This window comes from Daucus carota, chromosome 5 (assembly GCF_001625215.2).
Source record: "Daucus carota subsp. sativus chromosome 5, DH1 v3.0, whole genome shotgun sequence".
Lineage (NCBI taxonomy): Eukaryota > Viridiplantae > Streptophyta > Magnoliopsida > Apiales > Apiaceae > Daucus > Daucus carota.
This window is the reverse complement of record NC_030385.2, coordinates 21,516,390-21,536,141: the sequence shown is the minus strand read 5'-3', so window position 1 is coordinate 21,536,141 and position 19,752 is coordinate 21,516,390. Positions and strand designations below refer to the sequence as shown.

General features: G+C 33.2%; 1 protein-coding gene across 1 annotated transcript; it reads left to right on the top strand.

Moving 5' to 3' along the window:
• Positions 1 to 7,984: 7,984 nt before the first annotated feature.
• LOC135152801 (uncharacterized) lies at positions 7,985 to 10,573 on the top strand. The gene has a single exon (XM_064093910.1). It carries the CDS (start codon positions 7,985 to 7,987, stop codon positions 10,571 to 10,573), a length of 2,589 nt encoding a protein of 862 aa, XP_063949980.1.
• Positions 10,574 to 19,752: the final 9,179 nt, after the last annotated feature.

Genomic DNA, 19,752 nt, shown 5'->3' with positions numbered 1-19,752 from the left:
TGAAGTTTTTTTTTTGTTAAATGACTCGTTTGAAGTTGAAAATAACTTGTAGCTTCATTTTCGGTTGTTTAAAATTAGATACGACTTGTAGTTTCATTCTTGGCTCGTTTGAGCCCGGAAACAACTTATCGCTTCATTATTGGCTAGATTGAAGTTGGAAACAACTTGTAGCGTCATTCCAGACTCGTTTGAAGTTGAAAACAACTTGTAGCTTCATTTTCGGTTGTTTAAAATTAGAATCAACTTTTTGTTTCATTCTTGACTCGTTTAAGCATGTAAACAACTTGTTGCTTCATTATTGGCTAGATTGAAGTTGGAAACAACTTGTAGCTTCATTCCAGACTCGTTTGAAGTTGAAAACAAATTGTAACTTCATTTTTGGCTGTTTGAAATTGAATCATCTTGTAGTTTCATTCTTGACTCGTTTGAGCCGGTATAAAACTTGTAGTTTCATTATTCACTCGATTGAGCCCAAAAACAACTTGTAGCTTCATTATTGACTCGATTGAAGTTGGAAACAAATTGTAGCTTCATTCCAGACTAGTTTGAAGTTTTTTTTGTTAAAGGACTCGTTTGAAGTTGAAAATAACTTGTAGCTTTATTTTCGATTGTTTAAAATTAGAATCAACTTTTGGTTTCATTCTTGACTCGTTTATGCATGTAAACAACTTGTTGCTTCATTATTGGCTAGATTTAAATTGGAAACAACTTGTAGCTTCAATCCAGACTCGTTTGAAGTTGAAAACAACTTGTAGCTTCATTTTCGGTTGTTTAAAATTAGAATCGAGTTTTAGTTTCATTCCTGACTCGTTTAAGCATGTAAACAACTTGTTGCTTCATTCTTGGCTAGATTGAAATTGGAAACAACTTGTAGCTTCATTCCAGACTCGTTTGAAGTTCAAAACAACTTGTAGCTTCATTTTCGGTTGTTTAAAATTAGAATCAACTTTGAGTTTCATTCTTGACTCGTTTAAGCATGTAAACAACTTATTGCTTCACTATTGGCTAGATTGAAGTTGGAAACAACTTGTAGCTTCATTCCAAACTCGTTTGAAGTTGAAAACAAATTGTAGCTTCATTTTTGGTTGTTTTAAATTGAATCAACTTGTAGTTTCATTCTTGACTCGTTTGAGCCGGTATAAAACTTGTAGTTTCATTATTCACTCGATTGAGCCCAAAAACAACTTGTAGCTTCATTATTGACTCGATTGAAGTTGAAAACAAATTGTAGCTTCATTCCAGACTAGTTTGAAGTTTTTTTTTTGTTAAATGACTCGTTTGAAGTTGAAAATAACTTGTAGCTTCATTTTCGGTTTTTTAAAATTAGAATCAACTTTTGGTTTCATTCTTGACTCGTTTAAGCATGTAAACAACTTGTTGCTTCATTATTGGCTAGATTTAAATTGGAAACAACTTGTAGCTTCAATCCAGACTCGTTTGAAGTTGAAAACAACTTGTAGCTTCATTTTCGGTTGTTTAAAATTAGAATCGAGTTTTATTTTCATTCCTGACTCATTTAAGCATGTAAACAACTTGTTGCTTCATTCTTGGCTAGATTGAAATTGGAAACAACTTGTAGCTTCATTCCAGACTCGTTTGAAGTTGAAAACAACTTGTAGCTTCATTTTCGGTTGTTTAAAATTAGATACAACTTGTAGTTTCATTCTTGACTCGTTTAAGCTCGGAAACAACTTGTCGCTTCATTATTGGCTAGATTGAAGTTGGAAACAACTTGTAGCGTCATTCCAGACTCGTTTGAAGTTGAAAACAACTTGTAGCTTCATTTTCGGTTGTTTAAAATTAGAATCAACTTTTTGTTTCATTCTTGACTCGTTTGAGCCCGGAAACAACTTGTCGCTTCATTATTGGCTAGATTGAAGTTGGAAACAACTTGTAGCGTCATTCCAGACTTGTTTGAAGTTGAAAACAACTTGTAGCTTCATTTTCGGTTGTTTAAAATTAGAATCAACTTTTTGTTTCATTCTTGACTCGTTTAAGCATGTAAACAACTTGTTGCTTCACTATTGGCTAGATTGAAGTTGGAAACAACTTGTAGCTTCATTCCAAACTCGTTTGAAGTTGAAAACAAATTGTAGCTTCATTTTTGGTTGTTTTAAATTGAATCAACTTGTAGTTTCATTCTTGACTCGTTTGAGCCGGTATAAAACTTGTAGTTTCATTATTCACTCGATTGAGCCCAAAAACAACTTGTAGCTTCATTATTGACTCGATTGAAGTTGAAAACAAATTGTAGCTTCATTCCAGACTAGTTTGAAGTTTTTTTTTTGTTAAATGACTCGTTTGAAGTTGAAAATAACTTGTAGCTTCATTTTCGGTTTTTTAAAATTAGAATCAACTTTTGGTTTCATTCTTGACTCGTTTAAGCATGTAAACAACTTGTTGCTTCATTATTGGCTAGATTTAAATTGGAAACAACTTGTAGCTTCAATCCAGACTCGTTTGAAGTTGAAAACAACTTGTAGCTTCATTTTCGGTTGTTTAAAATTAGAATCGAGTTTTAGTTTCATTCCTGACTCATTTAAGCATGTAAACAACTTGTTGCTTCATCCTTGGCTAGATTGAAATTGGAAACAACTTGTAGCTTCATTCCAGACTCGTTTGAAGTTGAAAACAACTTGTAGCTTCATTTTCGGTTGTTTAAAATTAGATACAACTTGTAGTTTCATTCTTGACTCGTTTAAGCTCGGAAACAACTTGTCGCTTCATTATTGGCTAGATTGAAGTTGGAAACAACTTGTAGCGTCATTCCAGACTCGTTTGAAGTTGAAAACAACTTGTAGCTTCATTTTCGGTTGTTTAAAATTAGAATCAACTTTTTGTTTCATTCTTGACTCGTTTGAGCCGGTATAAAACTTGTAGTTTCATTATTCACTCGATTGAGCCCAAAAACAACTTGTAGCTTCATTATTGACTCGATTGAAGTTGAAAACAAATTGTAGCTTCATTCCAGACTAGTTTGAAGTTTTTTTTTTGTTAAATGACTCGTTTGAAGTTGAAAATAACTTGTAGCTTCATTTTCGGTTTTTTAAAATTAGAATCAACTTTTGGTTTCATTCTTGACTCGTTTAAGCATGTAAACAACTTGTTGCTTCATTATTGGCTAGATTTAAATTGGAAACAACTTGTAGCTTCAATCCAGACTCGTTTGAAGTTGAAAACAACTTGTAGCTTCATTTTCGGTTGTTTAAAATTAGAATCGAGTTTTAGTTTCATTCCTGACTCATTTAAGCATGTAAACAACTTGTTGCTTCATTCTTGGCTAGATTGAAGTTGGAAACAAATTGTAGCTTCAATCCAGACTCGTTTGAAGTTGAAAACAACTTGTAGCTTCATTTTCGGTTGTTTAAAATTAGAATCGAGTTTTAGTTTCATTCCTGACTCATTTAAGCATGTAAACAACTTGTTGCTTCATTCTTGGCTAGATTGAAATTGGAAACAACTTGTAGCTTCATTCCAGACTCGTTTGAAGTTGAAAACAACTTGTAGCTTCATTTTCGGTTGTTTAAAATTAGAATCAACTTTTGGTTTCATTCTTGACGCGTTTAAGCATGTAAACAACTTGTTGCTTCATTATTGGCTAGATTTAAATTGGAAACAACTTGTAGCTTCATTCCAGACTCGTTTGAAGTTGAAAACAACTTGTAGCTCATTTTCGGTTGTTTAAAATTAGAATCAAGTTTTAGTTTCATTCTTAACTCGTTTAAGCATGTAAACAACTTGTCGCTTCATTATTGGCTAGATTGAAGTTGGAAACAACTTGTAGCTTCATTCCAGACTCGTTTGAAGTTGAAAACAAATTGTAGCTTCATTTTTGGTTGTTTGAAATTGAATCAACTTGTAGTTTCATTCTTGACTCGTTTGAGCCTGTATAAAACTTGTAGCTTCATTATTGGCTAGATTGAAGTGGGAAACAACTTGTAGTTTCATTCAAGAGTCGTTTGAAGTTGAAAACAACTTGTAGCTTCATTTTCGGTTGTTTAAAATTAGAATCAACTTTTAGTTTCATTCTTGACTCGTTTAAGCATGTAAACAACTTGTTGCTTCATTCTTGGCTAGATTGAAATTGGAAACAACTTGTAGCTTCATTCCAGACTCGTTTGAAGTTCAAAACAACTTGTAGCTTCATTTTCGGTTGTTTAAAATTAGAATCAACTTTTAGTTTCATTCTTTACTCGTTTAAGCATGTAAACAACTTGTTGCTTCATTATTGGCTAGATTGAAATTGGAAACAACTTGTAGCTTAATTCCAGACTCGTTTGAAGTTGAAAACAACTTGTAGCTTCATTTTCGGTTGTTTAAAATTAGATACAACTTGTAGTTTCATTCTTGACTCGCTTGAGCCCGGAAACAACTTGTCGCTTCATTATTGGCTAGATTGAAGTTGGAAACAAATTGTAGCGTCATTCCAGACTCGTTTGAAGTTTGAAAGGATATCTTCGATATTGATTTATTTTGGTATTTATTAAATAAACGTAAAATTTAAATCACCTAGATCCTCCCAATAGGACATTTAATTTAAATGATTATTTCTAAGTGAAAGGTTAATTTTAGCAAGTGAGTTGGAAAATGATTTCCGTATCAAAAATGTTTTCAAAAGATTTTCTATGCAATATACATGCTGAGGAATATCGCTAGTCTACGATTTTCTCTCTCTTACTATTGCAAAATCAAATTGACATGAAGATGGGAAAAAGGATTTTCACATGTTGATATTCTTTAAAAGCTTCATGTAACATTATTTTCAAAATCTAGTGTTTAAAGTGATTTATTCCCTATTTTATCAATTTCTTACTTTCCGGAATAAATTAACTTTAATTACTCAAAAATAAATCTTTCTTTCCAAAAATCATTTTCTATCCAAAAGAAAGATTTACCCTCTCATCTCATTAATATTTGGCTCTACAAATATTAATATCCGTTTTTATAACCGTGTGAAATATTTTCTCTTCGGTCTCTCAAATTACCCATTTTTCGGAGAAAAATATTTTAATACTTGGAATACCTTCTAAAATTATCAAAATCATGATTTATCATGAATCTTAATATTCTAAGTATTTTGGTTTCAAAAATTAGTCAAGGGTCTACTCGTTTTGACCAAATACTAATTTTTCAGGTTTTCATATATTTCTTTATTTATCAAAGGAAATTAATTTAAATACTCAAATATACTTCCCAACACTTCAAACTATTTTATCTTTGAGGGAATATATTTATAGTATTTATTCAAGTCAAAAGTTTTGTCTAATTCCTTTTACAAATTGTCAAAAGAATTTTCGTATTTTATCGTATCCCGTAAAGCGGTTTTTATCGTTTTAATTCCGGATAAAATACTTCCACTTGCTAGAATAACTTGAAACTTTGGGGATTTCATTTTTATATGAATAGGCATGTTAGGTAAAAGTTTCGTAATTTTTCGAGAACTTTCGTTTCGTAGCGTTTTTATATTTGTCGTCTCGAACTTCGAGTGAGCGTTTGACCTAGTTAGAGTTGACCAAAAATCACCAAACTTCACAGAATTTCATTTTCCAATATTTGGAGAATTATCATATTTTTGGTTGAATTTATTGAAGACTTTCGGAAATTCGTCATATTTATTAAACGATACGTGATACGCATTTATTCGCTAAAACCGAAGCGTTTCTATTGTTTAATATTAATTCAAATCTGATGAGAATAGTGGCACATGCTTGAATTCCCCACCAACCAACAAACTTGGCTCACAATTGGCCACATCTCTCTCAATCTCACCATACACTTACATTTATTCCTAACCCTTCATTCTACCTAACCCCTCCTATAAATAAACCCCCACCCCCACCCATTTTTCTCAAGCTAAAAGCCATAGAAGTGCTGAGATTTTTGAAGTATACACTCTCTCTTTCATATACAAACACTCTCTACAAATACTTCTTCTCTAAAACCTCCATTCTTATATATATATACATATATACACAAGGTTTTAGTTATACAAGCTTTTGTTCATCCAACCAAGCTTTGTCTCACCACTTTAGCTCTCAACCACTAACATCTTCCCTCCCGAAGGGCTGCCCAAATTCGTCCGTGTGCTTATAGTCCTACCGAACCTCCGGCGAATTTTTCCGGCGAACTTTCCGATCGTTCTCGTAAGTGGTTATATTTTTAGCTTCATCAATCCGTGTCTTAACCGACCATTTTATTTATACAAGAGCTCGTTATTATCATCGATCTACTCTCTACAAAAGCTCTTCATCTCATATCTCTAATAAAAGAGATTTATTATTTCGAACAAATTAAATACACGAACTAAATATTCGTGATATTCGAAATATACTAACACGAACTAAAGTCTCGTGATATATTTAAGATTTATTATACAAGAACAACTTTTATATCGTACGATCTAATATTCTCTCAAATATATATTATAAACGAACATTGATTCGTACTGTTTTGTATACGAACTAAAGTTTCGTTATACACCTCGAAAAAGAGGATTATATTTGACGACGGTCAAATCGATTTAGTAAAGCTTGATCTAATTCCCTACTAGCACCTTGTGTTCCGTTGGGAAGGAAACGATCTAAAAAGTTATTTATTTCTTTAACGTTTATTTAGCACTTATCTTGCCAACTAATCTAATCTAACTTTCCGCGATTAACTTAACTTGTTATTGTTGCCTGGTTAACATCCTACTAGCCCCTTTAGCGCTCCGTGGGAACAATAACCGGATAGGCCTACTATACGTATTTATATACTTTCTGCACTTTATAGTTGTTATTATTATAAGTGTATAAATATTGTATTGTTGGTTTTGCGGAAATATTATTGGCTTGTGCTAAGGTTAAAGAAACTCTCGACTCTCTCTCTACGAACTTTAATTGGTTTAATTTAGTCTCGAAAGACTACATAAAAGAGAAGAGTTATATTGAAAAGAAGCAAGGACTTCTCGATTATATTACTTCGAAAATAGACGTATTTTCATATAACGAAGTAATAATATAAGTCTTGTGCCATCGAGCCTAAATAGACTTAAAACTCCGAATATAATTTATTCGATCTACACGGAGTTTATAAATACAAGTATTCTTTGATTCTTCAAGATCGTATATTTATCAAAGAAAGAATACTTTTACTCCACACATATATTATTCATTTTTGGAGTAAGATATAACGTATACTTCGATTTAATATTTATCACTCGAAAAGTATACAAGTTATAAATATTCCTTGTTGAATATTATTACACTCGGCCTAGACATTTCTAGTCCAAAACCCTTTTATAAAACCCAAGTTATTTGTCGTAGATATTGTTTTCTGAATTTTGTAGTGAGGAAAAGTGAAGTGAGGTGATCTTCGTTTCAAGACCCAAGTCCTAGGCGTGCTAACGGGGAGTTAGTCGTCTTCGCACCGTGAGGAAGAGGAAAGACCCAAGACCTAAGACCTTTGTCCAAGATCCGCAAAAGTTTAGAAGTTCAAAGACTACACCCGGGGTACAACGACTTTGAGGAGGTGACGGGGAGTTACGCTCCAAGACGAGTCTTGTAAGTTTACATTTATAGTGAGGAGGTAACGGGAAGTTACGCTCCAAGATATATATTTGTAAAGGCTTCTCCGCCTACTGTAAAGGAGTATCTTTATAGTAGAGAAAATCTCGAGTCCGGGGAGGAGCTCGGGGACTGGAGTAGGGGTGAGTGGACTCAATCGGTTGAGTTAGCCACTGCGAACCAGGATAAATCCTTGTGTGTGGTACTTTACTTTCTTTGCTCTTTGCTTCCGCACATATATACTGCTCATCTCTCGATACAAGTTTTAAAAAGGGGATAAACTTTTTATTACACCGCATAAATTTTTAAATTGGTGATTAAGCTATTCAACCCCCCTTCTAGCTTAATTAACCTCGTATCGGACCTAACAATTGGTATCAGAGCAGTTACTTTTAAACGTGCTATTTGAGATTACAAGCACAAGAAAAAGTAGATCCGGTATGGCTTATATAAATGCCATCGGATGTAGTGAAGGTCTCTCAAATTCTAGACCTCCTCTATTTGATGGTACAAACTTTGCTACTTGGAAAACGAGATTTAGAATATATGCAAGATCTCAAGGAGTCAAAGTTTGGATGGCCATAGAAGATGGTACAATTATTCCGACTAAAATTGTCGACGATGTTACTGTCGAAAAGAAAGTAAGTGAATACACTCATGAGGAAGAAGATAGAATGAATATTGCCGCTAAAGCGGAAATGGTTCTCACAAGTGCACTTGCAGAAAAAGAATATAAACGAGTAAACAATTGCAAGTCGGCACAAGAAATGTGGAACAAATTAGTGGTAACCTATGAAGGTACTACGGATATAAAAGATTCTCGAATGGATACTTTGATCCAAGAATACGAGAACTTTAAACTCCAAGATGGAGAAAATATCATCGATATGGAAACAAGATTTACTCGTATAATCGATGAATTATCTCAACTCGGGAAGAACTATACTCAAAATGAAAAGAATCGTCGGGTTCTTAAATCTCTCCCTCCGAGTTGGAAAGTTAAAGTCACTACTATTAAAGAGATGCACAATCTCAATGACTATCACATCGATAATCTATTCGGAAACCTTCGTGCTTACGAGGAAGATAATGTTCCGGATATTGTCGTTCCCAAGGTGGAAGACAAGAAGAAAAATATGGCATTAAAATCCATATTAATCGATGAAGATGAAAATGACGAAGATTTAAACGAGGAAATTCAAAATCTCGATGAAAGCGAAATTGCTTTACTAACGAGACAACTTCGTCGTGTGCTTCAAAGCAAAGCTCAAAGGTACGGAAAAGGCTTCCTTAAATCGAATAATCAACAAAGAGTTTTTAACTCTAATGGAAGGCCTAATTACTCTCAAAATTATTCTCCTAACTATAAGAGTAATTTTCCTACCAACTCGGGCTATAAAGGCAAAAATAATCAAAGTCCGAATGGCTATAATAATGCCAACACGAGCAACAATAATAATTACACTCCTCCAAAACCAAAAGAACAAAATCCGGAGGAAACACAAGATGTATGTTTCGAGTGTAAACAACCGGGTCACTATAAACGAGAATGTCCTAAACTCTCTAAGGGTCGAATTCTCGTGGCCGAAAACGGTTGGGATTTAAGTGAAGATGAGGAATCTCCCGAAGCAAGTGAAGAAGTGGTTAATCTATGTTTGATGGCAATCGAGGATGCTTCTACATCAACGGATATCTCCACTACTAACCAAGAGGTAAGTTCTTCTTCACCAACTTTAGTTGATATTCCTTTTCTTAAACTCTCTAGTTTAAATTTATTAAATATGGAAAAAGGTGAGTTGATCAAGCTATTAGTGGAAGTTAATACTCGTTATGATTATCTTGATCAATTGTTCCTCACTACTTGGTCCGAGAAAGAAAAACTCGAAGATATATATCAAACTCAACAACAAGAGTTTTCTCGGGTAAAGGAATCAAATATTAAACTTGAAGAAGAAATAAAAACTCTTCAAGATTCCTTTATAAAATCTAAGGATGCAATTACAAAATTGGAAATTGAGAACGTTTCCTTGATATTAGAAACGGAAGAAATAAAAGATGAGAAGCTCCAATTAAATGAAAATATTCAAAAGCTTCATGTTGATCTATTAAATTTGAAAATCCAAAATGAGTCGCTAACTCAAGAAAGATCAACTACGAGTTATCTAAAAGATAGTCTCGAAATTGAAATTGCTCGAATCCTTGAAGAAAAAGAAAAAGAGTTCAAAATAGAAACTCGCAAAATCAAGGATGAACATTCCAACATCTTAGCACAATGCAAAGATCAAGAAAGAATCTTAAATGCTAAGATTGATGCCTTAATCAATGATAAAAATGATCTTGAACGAACGATTCAACGATTTACAAAAGGCAATGAAATGTTGGATAGAATGGTACATTCTAAAATATCCTATAATCATGAAGGATTGGGATATGATAAAAATGCTCAAAGAAAGAGCAATGTTCAACCAAAGGAACGAATCTTTCAAAAAGCTTCTAGTTCACCAACAATAAAATGTTCATATTGCAATAAAAATGGGCATGACGTTCAAAGTTGCAAATTCAAGAATGGTGAATTTAAGGGAAAGCATATATGGGTTCGTAAAGGAACGAAACAAAATCCTAAGGTTGAAAAATATGTACCATACAAAAATGTTCCTAATAAGCAAAGGCAACCAAGATTTAATTATCATCAAAAGCCTATACCGTTTCAATATAGAACTACAAGGAACAACATATTTCCAAATGATCAATCCTCTAGGAATTATCATGTACCAAGTTATGATTTCTATTCTCAAAATACAATGCGTTATCCAAAGAATAGAAATCATGTGTATCACTATGCAAATTCTCAAAAATATGATTCGAGAGATACACGGTACTATGATAACTCAAGATATCAAGGTAGGAACAATGCACCTAGAAATGAATATGCTACAAGAAATGTTCTTCCTACTTCAAACCCTTATCTTTATTATGAAGTACTAACCCCAGGACCCTCAAGACAAAAGGGTACCTATAAATTTAATTGATTTATTTTGTAGGAATGCCTTGTTGCTAAGCAAAACATGTGGTACATCGATAGTGGTTGTTCAAGGCACATGACGGGAAATAAATCTCTTTTGAACGACATTAAAAAGGTAACCGCTGGAGTTGTCACTTTTGGAGATAGCAGCAAAGGTAATATTATTGGCATTGGGGATATTGGAAATGAACATTTTAAGATTGCCAATGTGCAACTAGTTACGGGACTCAAGTATAACCTACTTTCGATAAGTCAATTGTGTGATAATGGTTATAAGGTAATTTTCTATCCATCTCATTGTTCAATTCTTAATAAGGATGGAAAATTAGTCCTTACTTGTCCTCGTAGTAAAAATGTGTATACTTGTGATATAAGCAAGCACAATAATGTATGTCTAATCACTACTCAAGATGACCCATGGTTATGGCATCGAAGATTAGGACATGCTAATATGAAGTTGATTAAGAATATATCAACAAATGATCATGTTCGAGGTATACCAAAATTGAATTATCAAAAAGATCATACTTGTGAGGCTTGTGAAATTGGCAAGCAAATAAGGGCATCTCACAAATCTAAATTCATGGTATCTACCTCTAGACCTCTCGAGCTATTACATATGGACTTGGTTGGTCCGGTACCCGTACAAAGTCTCGGAGGATGTTCTTATACTTTGGTTATTGTTGATAATTTTTCACGATATACGTGGACAGAATTTCTCAAAGCCAAAAGTGATGCTTTCGAGTCTTTCTCGTCTTTATGCAAAAAGATTCAAAATCAACAAAACAATACCATAGTCTATATAAGAACTGATCATGGTAAAGAATTTGAAAATTCTAGCTTCACTGAATTTTGTGAAGAAAATGGAATTACTCACAATTTTTCCGCTCCATATACTCCTCAATCAAATGGAGTTGTTGAAAGGAAAAATAGAACATTACAAGAAATGGCAAGTACTATGCTTAATGAATACCGTCGTCCTAAATATTTTTGGGCCGAAGCTATGTCTACTGCTTGTCATATACTAAATAGAGTTTTGTTACGCCCTATAACTCAAAAGACTCCATACGAGCTTTATTTTGGTAAAACTCCTAAACTTAGTTATTTTAGAGTTTTTGGATGTAAATGCTTTATTCTAAACTCTAAAGATTACCTTACAAAGTTTGATCCTAAATCAAGCGAAGGTATATTTCTCGGTTATTCAACTAATAGTAAAGCATACCGAGTATTCAATCTCAAAACTCTTGTGGTGGAAGAATCTATGAATGTTGCTTTCGATGAAGCAAAACCACCCTCGAAGTATATTGATCTTGTTGATAAAGAAGATGCACAACAAGATGGGATTGAAGATGTTATTCGACAATTCGAAAATTTGGACGTTGGGATTTCCCCTCCTAATAATCCATTAGAATTGTTAAATCAAGATGAAGAACTCCCTAAAGAAATTCCTATAATAAGGAGTCATCCATTAGATAATGTTTTGGGTGATTTAAGTAAAGGAGTTCAAACGCGTTCACAAGTTCAAAACGTTGTGAATCATCTTAGTTTTCTATCCCAAATAGAACCTAAGACTTCTAAAGAAGCTTTACTTGACGAAGATTGGATTTCTGCAATGCAAGATGAATTAAACCAATTTACTCGAAGTAAAGTGTGGGAACTCGTTCCAAAACCCGAAGATACTTCCATAATTGGAACTAAATGGGTTTTTAGAAATAAATTAGATGAAAATGGAACGGTAGTTCGTAATAAAGCGAGATTAGTCGCTCAAGGATATACTCAAATGGAAGGTATAGACTTCGATGAAACCTATGCCCCAGTGGCACGAATAGAATCAATTCGAATGCTTTTAGCATTTGCGTGTCATAAAGGTTTCAAGGTATATCAAATGGATGTTAAATCCGCCTTCTTAAACGGGATTCTTGAAGAAGAAGTTTATGTAAAACAACCTCCCGGTTTTGAAGATTCTGTTAATCCAGAGTATGTATATAAATTATACAAGGCTCTATATGGATTAAAACAAGCTCCAAGAGCTTGGTATGAAAGGTTAAGCAAATTCCTATTAGATAATAATTTTAAGATGGGAACTGCCGATAAAACCTTATTTACGAGACAAGAAAAAGATGATATATTACTTGTCCAAATATACGTAGACGATATCATTTTTGGATCAACAAATGATAATCTCTGCAAGGAATTCTCTGAAAATATGAGTAAGGAATTCGAAATGAGTATGATGGGAGAATTAAATTTCTTTTTGGGTTTGCAAATAAAGCAATCCAATGAGGGCATTCATATCTCACAATCAAAGTATTGTAAAGAAATGCTCAAGAAATTTGAAATGGAAAATGCTAAACCCATTTCTACTCCTATGTCTTTATCAGATAAATTAACGGAGGATCCTAAAGGAATACCCGTTGACACTAAGAAATATCGTGGAATGATCGGAAGTTTATTATATATAACTGCTAGCCGACCCGATATTCAATATAGTGTTTGTAAATGTGCAAGATTCCAAGTTGCCCCTAAGGAATCTCATTTATCCGCCGTAAAGAGAATTTTGCGATATTTAAAAGGCACCGTTAACCTTGGCCTTTGGTATCCAAAAGGTGTACCATTTAACCTAGTATGTTTCTCTGATTCAGATTATGCCGGACATTTGGTAGATAGAAAAAGTACTAGTGGTACGTGTCAGTTCCTTGGTGGATGTTTAGTTTCGTGGTTTTCAAATAAACAAAATTCCGTATCTATATCCACTACGGAAGCTGAATATATTGCTGCCGCAAAGTGTTGTGCTCAAATATTATGGATGAAACAAACTTTGGCAGATTATAATATTAAATTTGATGTTGTGTCAATTCTATGTGACAATACAAGTGCTATTGATTTAAGTAAAAATCCTGTACTGCACTCAAGGTCAAAACACATAGATATCCGACATCATTTTTTACGTGATCATGTCAATAAAGGCGACATAAAAATGACTCATGTTGAAACTGAGTTTAATATCGCTGACATTTTCACTAAGCCATTAAGTTCCGAAAGATTCGCTAAATTACGATTGGATTTAGGAATGTTGGAACCGGCTAAATAATATTTTGGCAAAATTTATTATAAAATGATAAATGAGTAATGCTCATTATTTCAGATATTTCATGTACTTTAAATATGGTTATTAATTCGGATCTTTCAAGTGTACTCTAAAAGTTCAGATTTATCAATAAAGAAATTTATTGATCGGATTTTTCTGAGTCAAAATTTGGGAGTTCATAATTATAATTATATTTATTGTACAAGCAAATTTCATTATTTGTGAGATATCTAAATATGAGAATTATTCATGATATATTATGCCAAAATTAATTATATCTATAAATATTAATATTTTGTCCATCAATGCTACTACCAATTTCATCTATATGGACAAAATCTCTTTAAAAGAGAAAATATATTTCTGTATGAATATAAACATACTCTTGTCCTTGAACTTCAAAATTATATTATTTACGGACAAAGTTTTATATTTACAAACATGATTTAGTGAAAATAAATCTTAATCAAATATTTGTTTATCTATTGTCCAATTTATTCAAGGAATAAAATCTTAAGGACAATTTATGATTTACGAATATTTAAATATTTCGAGAATTTAATTTAAGAGAATTAATCTCAAATCTCGAATATTTGTGAATCTATTACTTGTCCATTTATGCTCAAATATTTCACGCTTTATAATGGACAAAGTAATATTAAAATGGTATAAAAATGTTCAAAGAAAATTTTGAATTAATATTTTCATATTTAAGCTATTTCGAAAGTCTATCTGAAATAGTCTCAAAAATATGAAATATTGTCCAACTCACCAAAATAATCTATTTTGGGCAATTCTTGTATATTCCTAAATTTCCAAAAATAATCCAGTTATTATTTTAATATTTTTCGAATACTGGAAAAATTATTTTTTTTAAAATTGTTTCTGTATTTATAAAATATTTTCGAAAAATATTTTAACTCAAAAATCAGTTTTAAATCGGGTCAAAACCCATTTCTAAACGGGTCAAACCCTACCCATTCATCAGGTTTTAATCTAAGCCGTTGATTAAAATGTGAGGGTAAATCTGAGCCATTAAACTTGATAAATATATAAAGCAAAATTGTCGGTGCTTACCTCATTTTACAATCTCTCTCGTCGCAGCTCTCTCCTTTCTCTCTCGAGAGCTCTCGACGGCGATTTCTAAACCCTAGCTTTTTCCGATCAAAAATCACCGACTTCTTTAACCAAATCGCTCAGATACTACATTATCTTGGATTATCTCTTAGTTTTTGAGACTGATTCGAGTTGCATGTTGGGTTTGATACATCAAATCTTGATTTCGTTTCACTCGTCAGCATCGATCAAGTGATGCTGAGGCAACGAACGAAATCCACAGTTTTTTTTAGCCTAAATCGTTTTCAACACTCTTGATTTCTTACAAAAATCTCGAAATCGATTCGATTTTGTTCCGATTTGAAAACCCTAGTTCGAAAATTGAGAGGTTTGGTGTTAAATCGACTTGTTTGAGCTTGATATGCTTATGCTGATGTTTTGAAGACGATTTAATACAAAACCCCCAAATTTTGTTCGATTATGTTCGAAACCCTAGACTTTGAATCGTTATTTTCTGGGTTAATTTGATAGATTCTTGAGTTGTGTTCGCAGGTTTATGATTAAATCGGCTTGATTATGGCTTGTGTAAAGTAACTCTCCATAGTCAGATATGGGTTCATAGAGTTCGAGCGCGTGACTCATGTATTATATGAGTAAGGCTTCGATCTATATATGTAGGTAAGACTCGAGTGAATATCGACCTCGAGCTCAGGTATATTTCAAAACCCTAATCTTTTATTTGTTTTTTTTCGTCTTACTGACACGATTATTAAGTGTTTGCAGGTATCAAAACTTGTGTGGCTAATTGGCGAAAAGATTGTAGAGATGAATTGGATTTTTGGCGCTTTGGATGTTCGAAATCAGTTTGAAATTCGTGGATATAGGTAAGTCCCAAGAAGACACCGAAGCCTTGGGCACTGGTGATTTCTAAACTTTGGAATTTGTGATTATTTTGACTGCTGGATGTTGAAATTTGGAGATATATGATGTGTTTGTGGCTGTCTTGACTGATATATATATGTATATTTGCTTATATGCTAAGTCAGTTGCCATGAATATTTTATTGCAGTGTTGAATTGTTGTCTGGTATGTGATACTTGGCAGTGACGTGGCCTTTATGTGTATTCATGTGCACCATTAGTTTATATATATATGTATGTATACATGTGCAACTTGTCTTTATTTAGAAATAAGACACATACACACACAAAGCCCTCATATTAAGACCTGGCCCGGGAACCCCTTGAGTTCCTTGGTATCTGGATCACTGATATGCCACGGCCACTTAGTTTTAGGATATAAAATGAATGCTTTCTGGTGTATATATGCTTGTATATGTATGCTTGCTTGGCTGGTGTATGTGATTTGTATAAAGGAAACTCCCCCTTGGCATTTGAGCTGACCAGACCCTTGTCAATCAATCATATAGAGTTTTTCAACTCTTTGAGTATAAGTACATGCTCATTTCTTTACTTGATTTGACCCTAAGCCTTGGAAGTTGTATTTTATACAAAATTGTGTGCTACTTGTCCCCCCTGCACCTTTTGTAGTAAGACATATCAGTTTGGAAACATTAAATGCTTCTAACTTTTCTAAAAACTCACACACTTATGCACTTTTTCAAATCTGTGCACTTCATTCAATTTATACTCAAGGTACTACACTATTATATCCAAACAGCACCTTACTTTATACTATAAATAGAATACTCTTGCACTGCATACTTTATAACTTCACTTTTCTAAACCTACTCTGCACTCACTCCTGCATGGATTTCCAAAAGCTTCCAAACCCTAGTTACAAACCACTGCACACACTCCCTCTTCTAAACAATATGGAGAGAAAATATTACAAAAATGCTCCCTCCTCTCCAGTTCACAGAAACAATGTGCACCCTTCCAAATCTTTTAATAAGAAACAGAAGCCTAATCATGCACACAACCATGCACAGAACCTGTACCAACACCCTGGAAACAAAAACACAAACCCTAGAAACCCTAACACTCAATATGGTGGTCCATATACCACTCAGAGTGCACCCATAGCCAAGCCTACTGTCTCTCCCCCTAGGAGCACTCTAGTCAACCCCATAAACTTAGAAAAATTAGAGAAAATGAAAAAGAGTGTGCAACCTGGGATGATGCCTCTAATTCCTCAACAAGGGGTAGTTCATGGTATTTTTATGGCTGGAAAATGGGATAATATGGTTTTCTACAGGGGTCAAAACTATCATACCTATTTGATGGGTGAATTTTATGCAAATATGATTGTTCAAAAAGGTCTTGATGATGTCTTTTTGCTCAACACTGTGGTACATGGGAAAAATATGCTTGTGGATGTTAATACTTTTGCAAGGGCACTAAAACTTGGTTTACAAACTCCTTTTCAGCCTTGTATTAACATTTTTGAAATTTTTTTTTTCAAAAGAATGAGTTTGAGTTGTTTGTGGGCTTCTTTTGCAATTCTGATGTTCCTGTTGGTTTGTTTGAGGAAGAATGTGCTATTGATTTTAGGCACTTTACACCTATTTACCAACAAGTTGCCATTATAATTAGGGCAAATATTTTACCTAAACCAAAAGAAGCACATTTCTTTGACTTTGTTGATCTTAAAGTCATGTTCCAGTTGGTTACAAATCAAGTTGAGTTTAATGTATGCTATGTGATCCTTCTCAACATGATTTATGGTTTTCAAGAAGATTTTATGCCATTTGGTCTGCTGCTAACTGCTATATTTGAGCTTTATCACATCCCTTTGCCTAGAATATTAGCAGAAAGAGTAGAATACTTGAATATGGCTGGTTTGGTTAGAAATCAAGTTCCTTTAAGTGAATGTAATCCTGTTCCTGCTGTTAAAATTAAGCTAGCTCCTGCTGTGTTGCTTAAGATCCCTCCACCTCAGAATAATTTGGAAAATATGTTAGAGATTAAGACTCTAAACTTTGAGGTTAAGGTTCTTAAAGATAATCAAGAGAAAATGCTGGCTAGGCTTAATGAACTGGAAAATAGGAACAAAGAAGATTCTACTGATGGTAAAAATGAAGGTGTTAGTGAAAGGATTTCTAGACTATTTGATGAAAGTCTAGTTGATGATATGGTTGATGCTGGAGTTCAAACTGAACCCCTTCCTGATCTCACTGATATGCCTGAGGATCTTGGTTTTGTGACTGTGGAAAAGCCTGTTGAGACTTGAAGTTTTCTGGTTATGTGATCATGCTGAGAATCTGCTTCAGTTGTGTTGTTTGCTGCTATTTGTAATGTCTGTTAGTTGCTTGTTATGTTTTTCAAGATTTTTGTTCTAAAAATCTCTGTACCAATTTCAGGTTGGATGCTTCTAGCTAGTTATAGAGAACTAGCTTACCTTGTACTTGTAGAATTCAAGTTCCTTTTGAATCAATATGTGTAATTGATTTAGTTGGAACTAATTTTGATATATATATATGAAATTCTGCAGCTAATGTGAACTATTATTCAGTCTGATTCTTTGAGATTCTCTAACTTTAATTGAATCTTGTATGCTTAATTGTCTTGACTGAAATGATAGTAAGGTAAGTATAGAGTATTACTTGTCATTTGTGCTACTGGCAATGATCAAAACTTCATGATACTAATTAGGTGTTCTGTGTTTTGTCTGATAACACACATGTAAAACTATTGGATTTATGCTACTTGCTTGAACTTATTGAGTTTTTCATGAACTTAAGTGGATAGCTTTAAGCATAGATGAGTTGTTGTTTATCTAGTTTAATTAAAGCATGAATCTAGACCAATGCATGAACATTACACCTTAGTTCTAATCTTGCAACACTATTGCAGATGCTAGTAAATGCTTGATAATCCTTTTCTTGATTTAAATATAGGTTATATGCAATTAGGAAATATTGTGTGTTTGCCATAATTAATCTTTGTGACTCGATCTGTCATGAATTGATCTGCTCAGTCTGTGTATTGAATTCAGCTATCAGGTTTTCTTACTTGATGTGAATATCTATTATTATTCGATTTAAACTGTATGGTTGCTTACAGGTTTTAATCCAAGTTCGACTATGTCTTGCAATTCTAGTCCAATGTCGACTATCTTATGTAATTTTGTGTCCAAGACTGACAATCAAAATTATTTATATATATAAAATGTCCAATTTTGACATTTCGTCTGTACATTTCATGTCCGAGTTTGACATATGAATTCCAAATTCTAACTAATATGCTGCTCTCGATTCAATGAAATCAGGTCGAAAGAAATTTAATTCGATTTATACAAATGAATTCTCGATTCTTTTATAATTTAAAGGTTTAAAAGAATATCTTTGGATTACAAGTTCTTCGACTAAACACCAATATTAGTCCAAATGTGATACTACTTTTCGAAATAAAAAGAAAAGTGAAAGGAAAACTGTAGCCTTTCATCTCGATTATTCAAAAGAATTCAAAAATCGATTCCTCCTCCTTGACTCAAAGAAAGTCAAAATTATATGATTTTTGAGACAAAAAGAAAAGTTAATACTCATTTTCCAATATAAAATGAAGTCAAGAAGCTAAAAGCATATGAAATCCACCCAAAAGCTTCGACCCGATAAATTAGTTCAAAACGAACTATTTCGAGCACATTGCACAACTAGCTACTATATTTCAAAATGCAAATGACTTGTAAATAAAAAGGACAATAAATCCTCATACTTCTTCTCTATTTTAAAAGAATCCACTATCAATATCTATATATATTCTCAAAAAGAGAATGCTAGTGCAAAATTAAGGGGAAGCTAACCTCTTTTAAAATTATTTTTTTTGGTTTTTATCAACCAAAAGGGGAAGAAGACGTGCAAAATGCAAGTGTGCAAAATGCAAGTACCAAATTAATTTTGCACGATCTAAAATTAAAATTTTTGCTATACAAAAAGAAAAGAATTGTGCCTATCAAAATTTAAAACTTAGATGCACAATCCAATACAAAAATGTGAGAACATCAAATCTTTCAAAACTCTACTAATCATTTTTGTTTCAGGAAATAATCAAAGGACTTCTCGATACGCTATCAAGAAATCA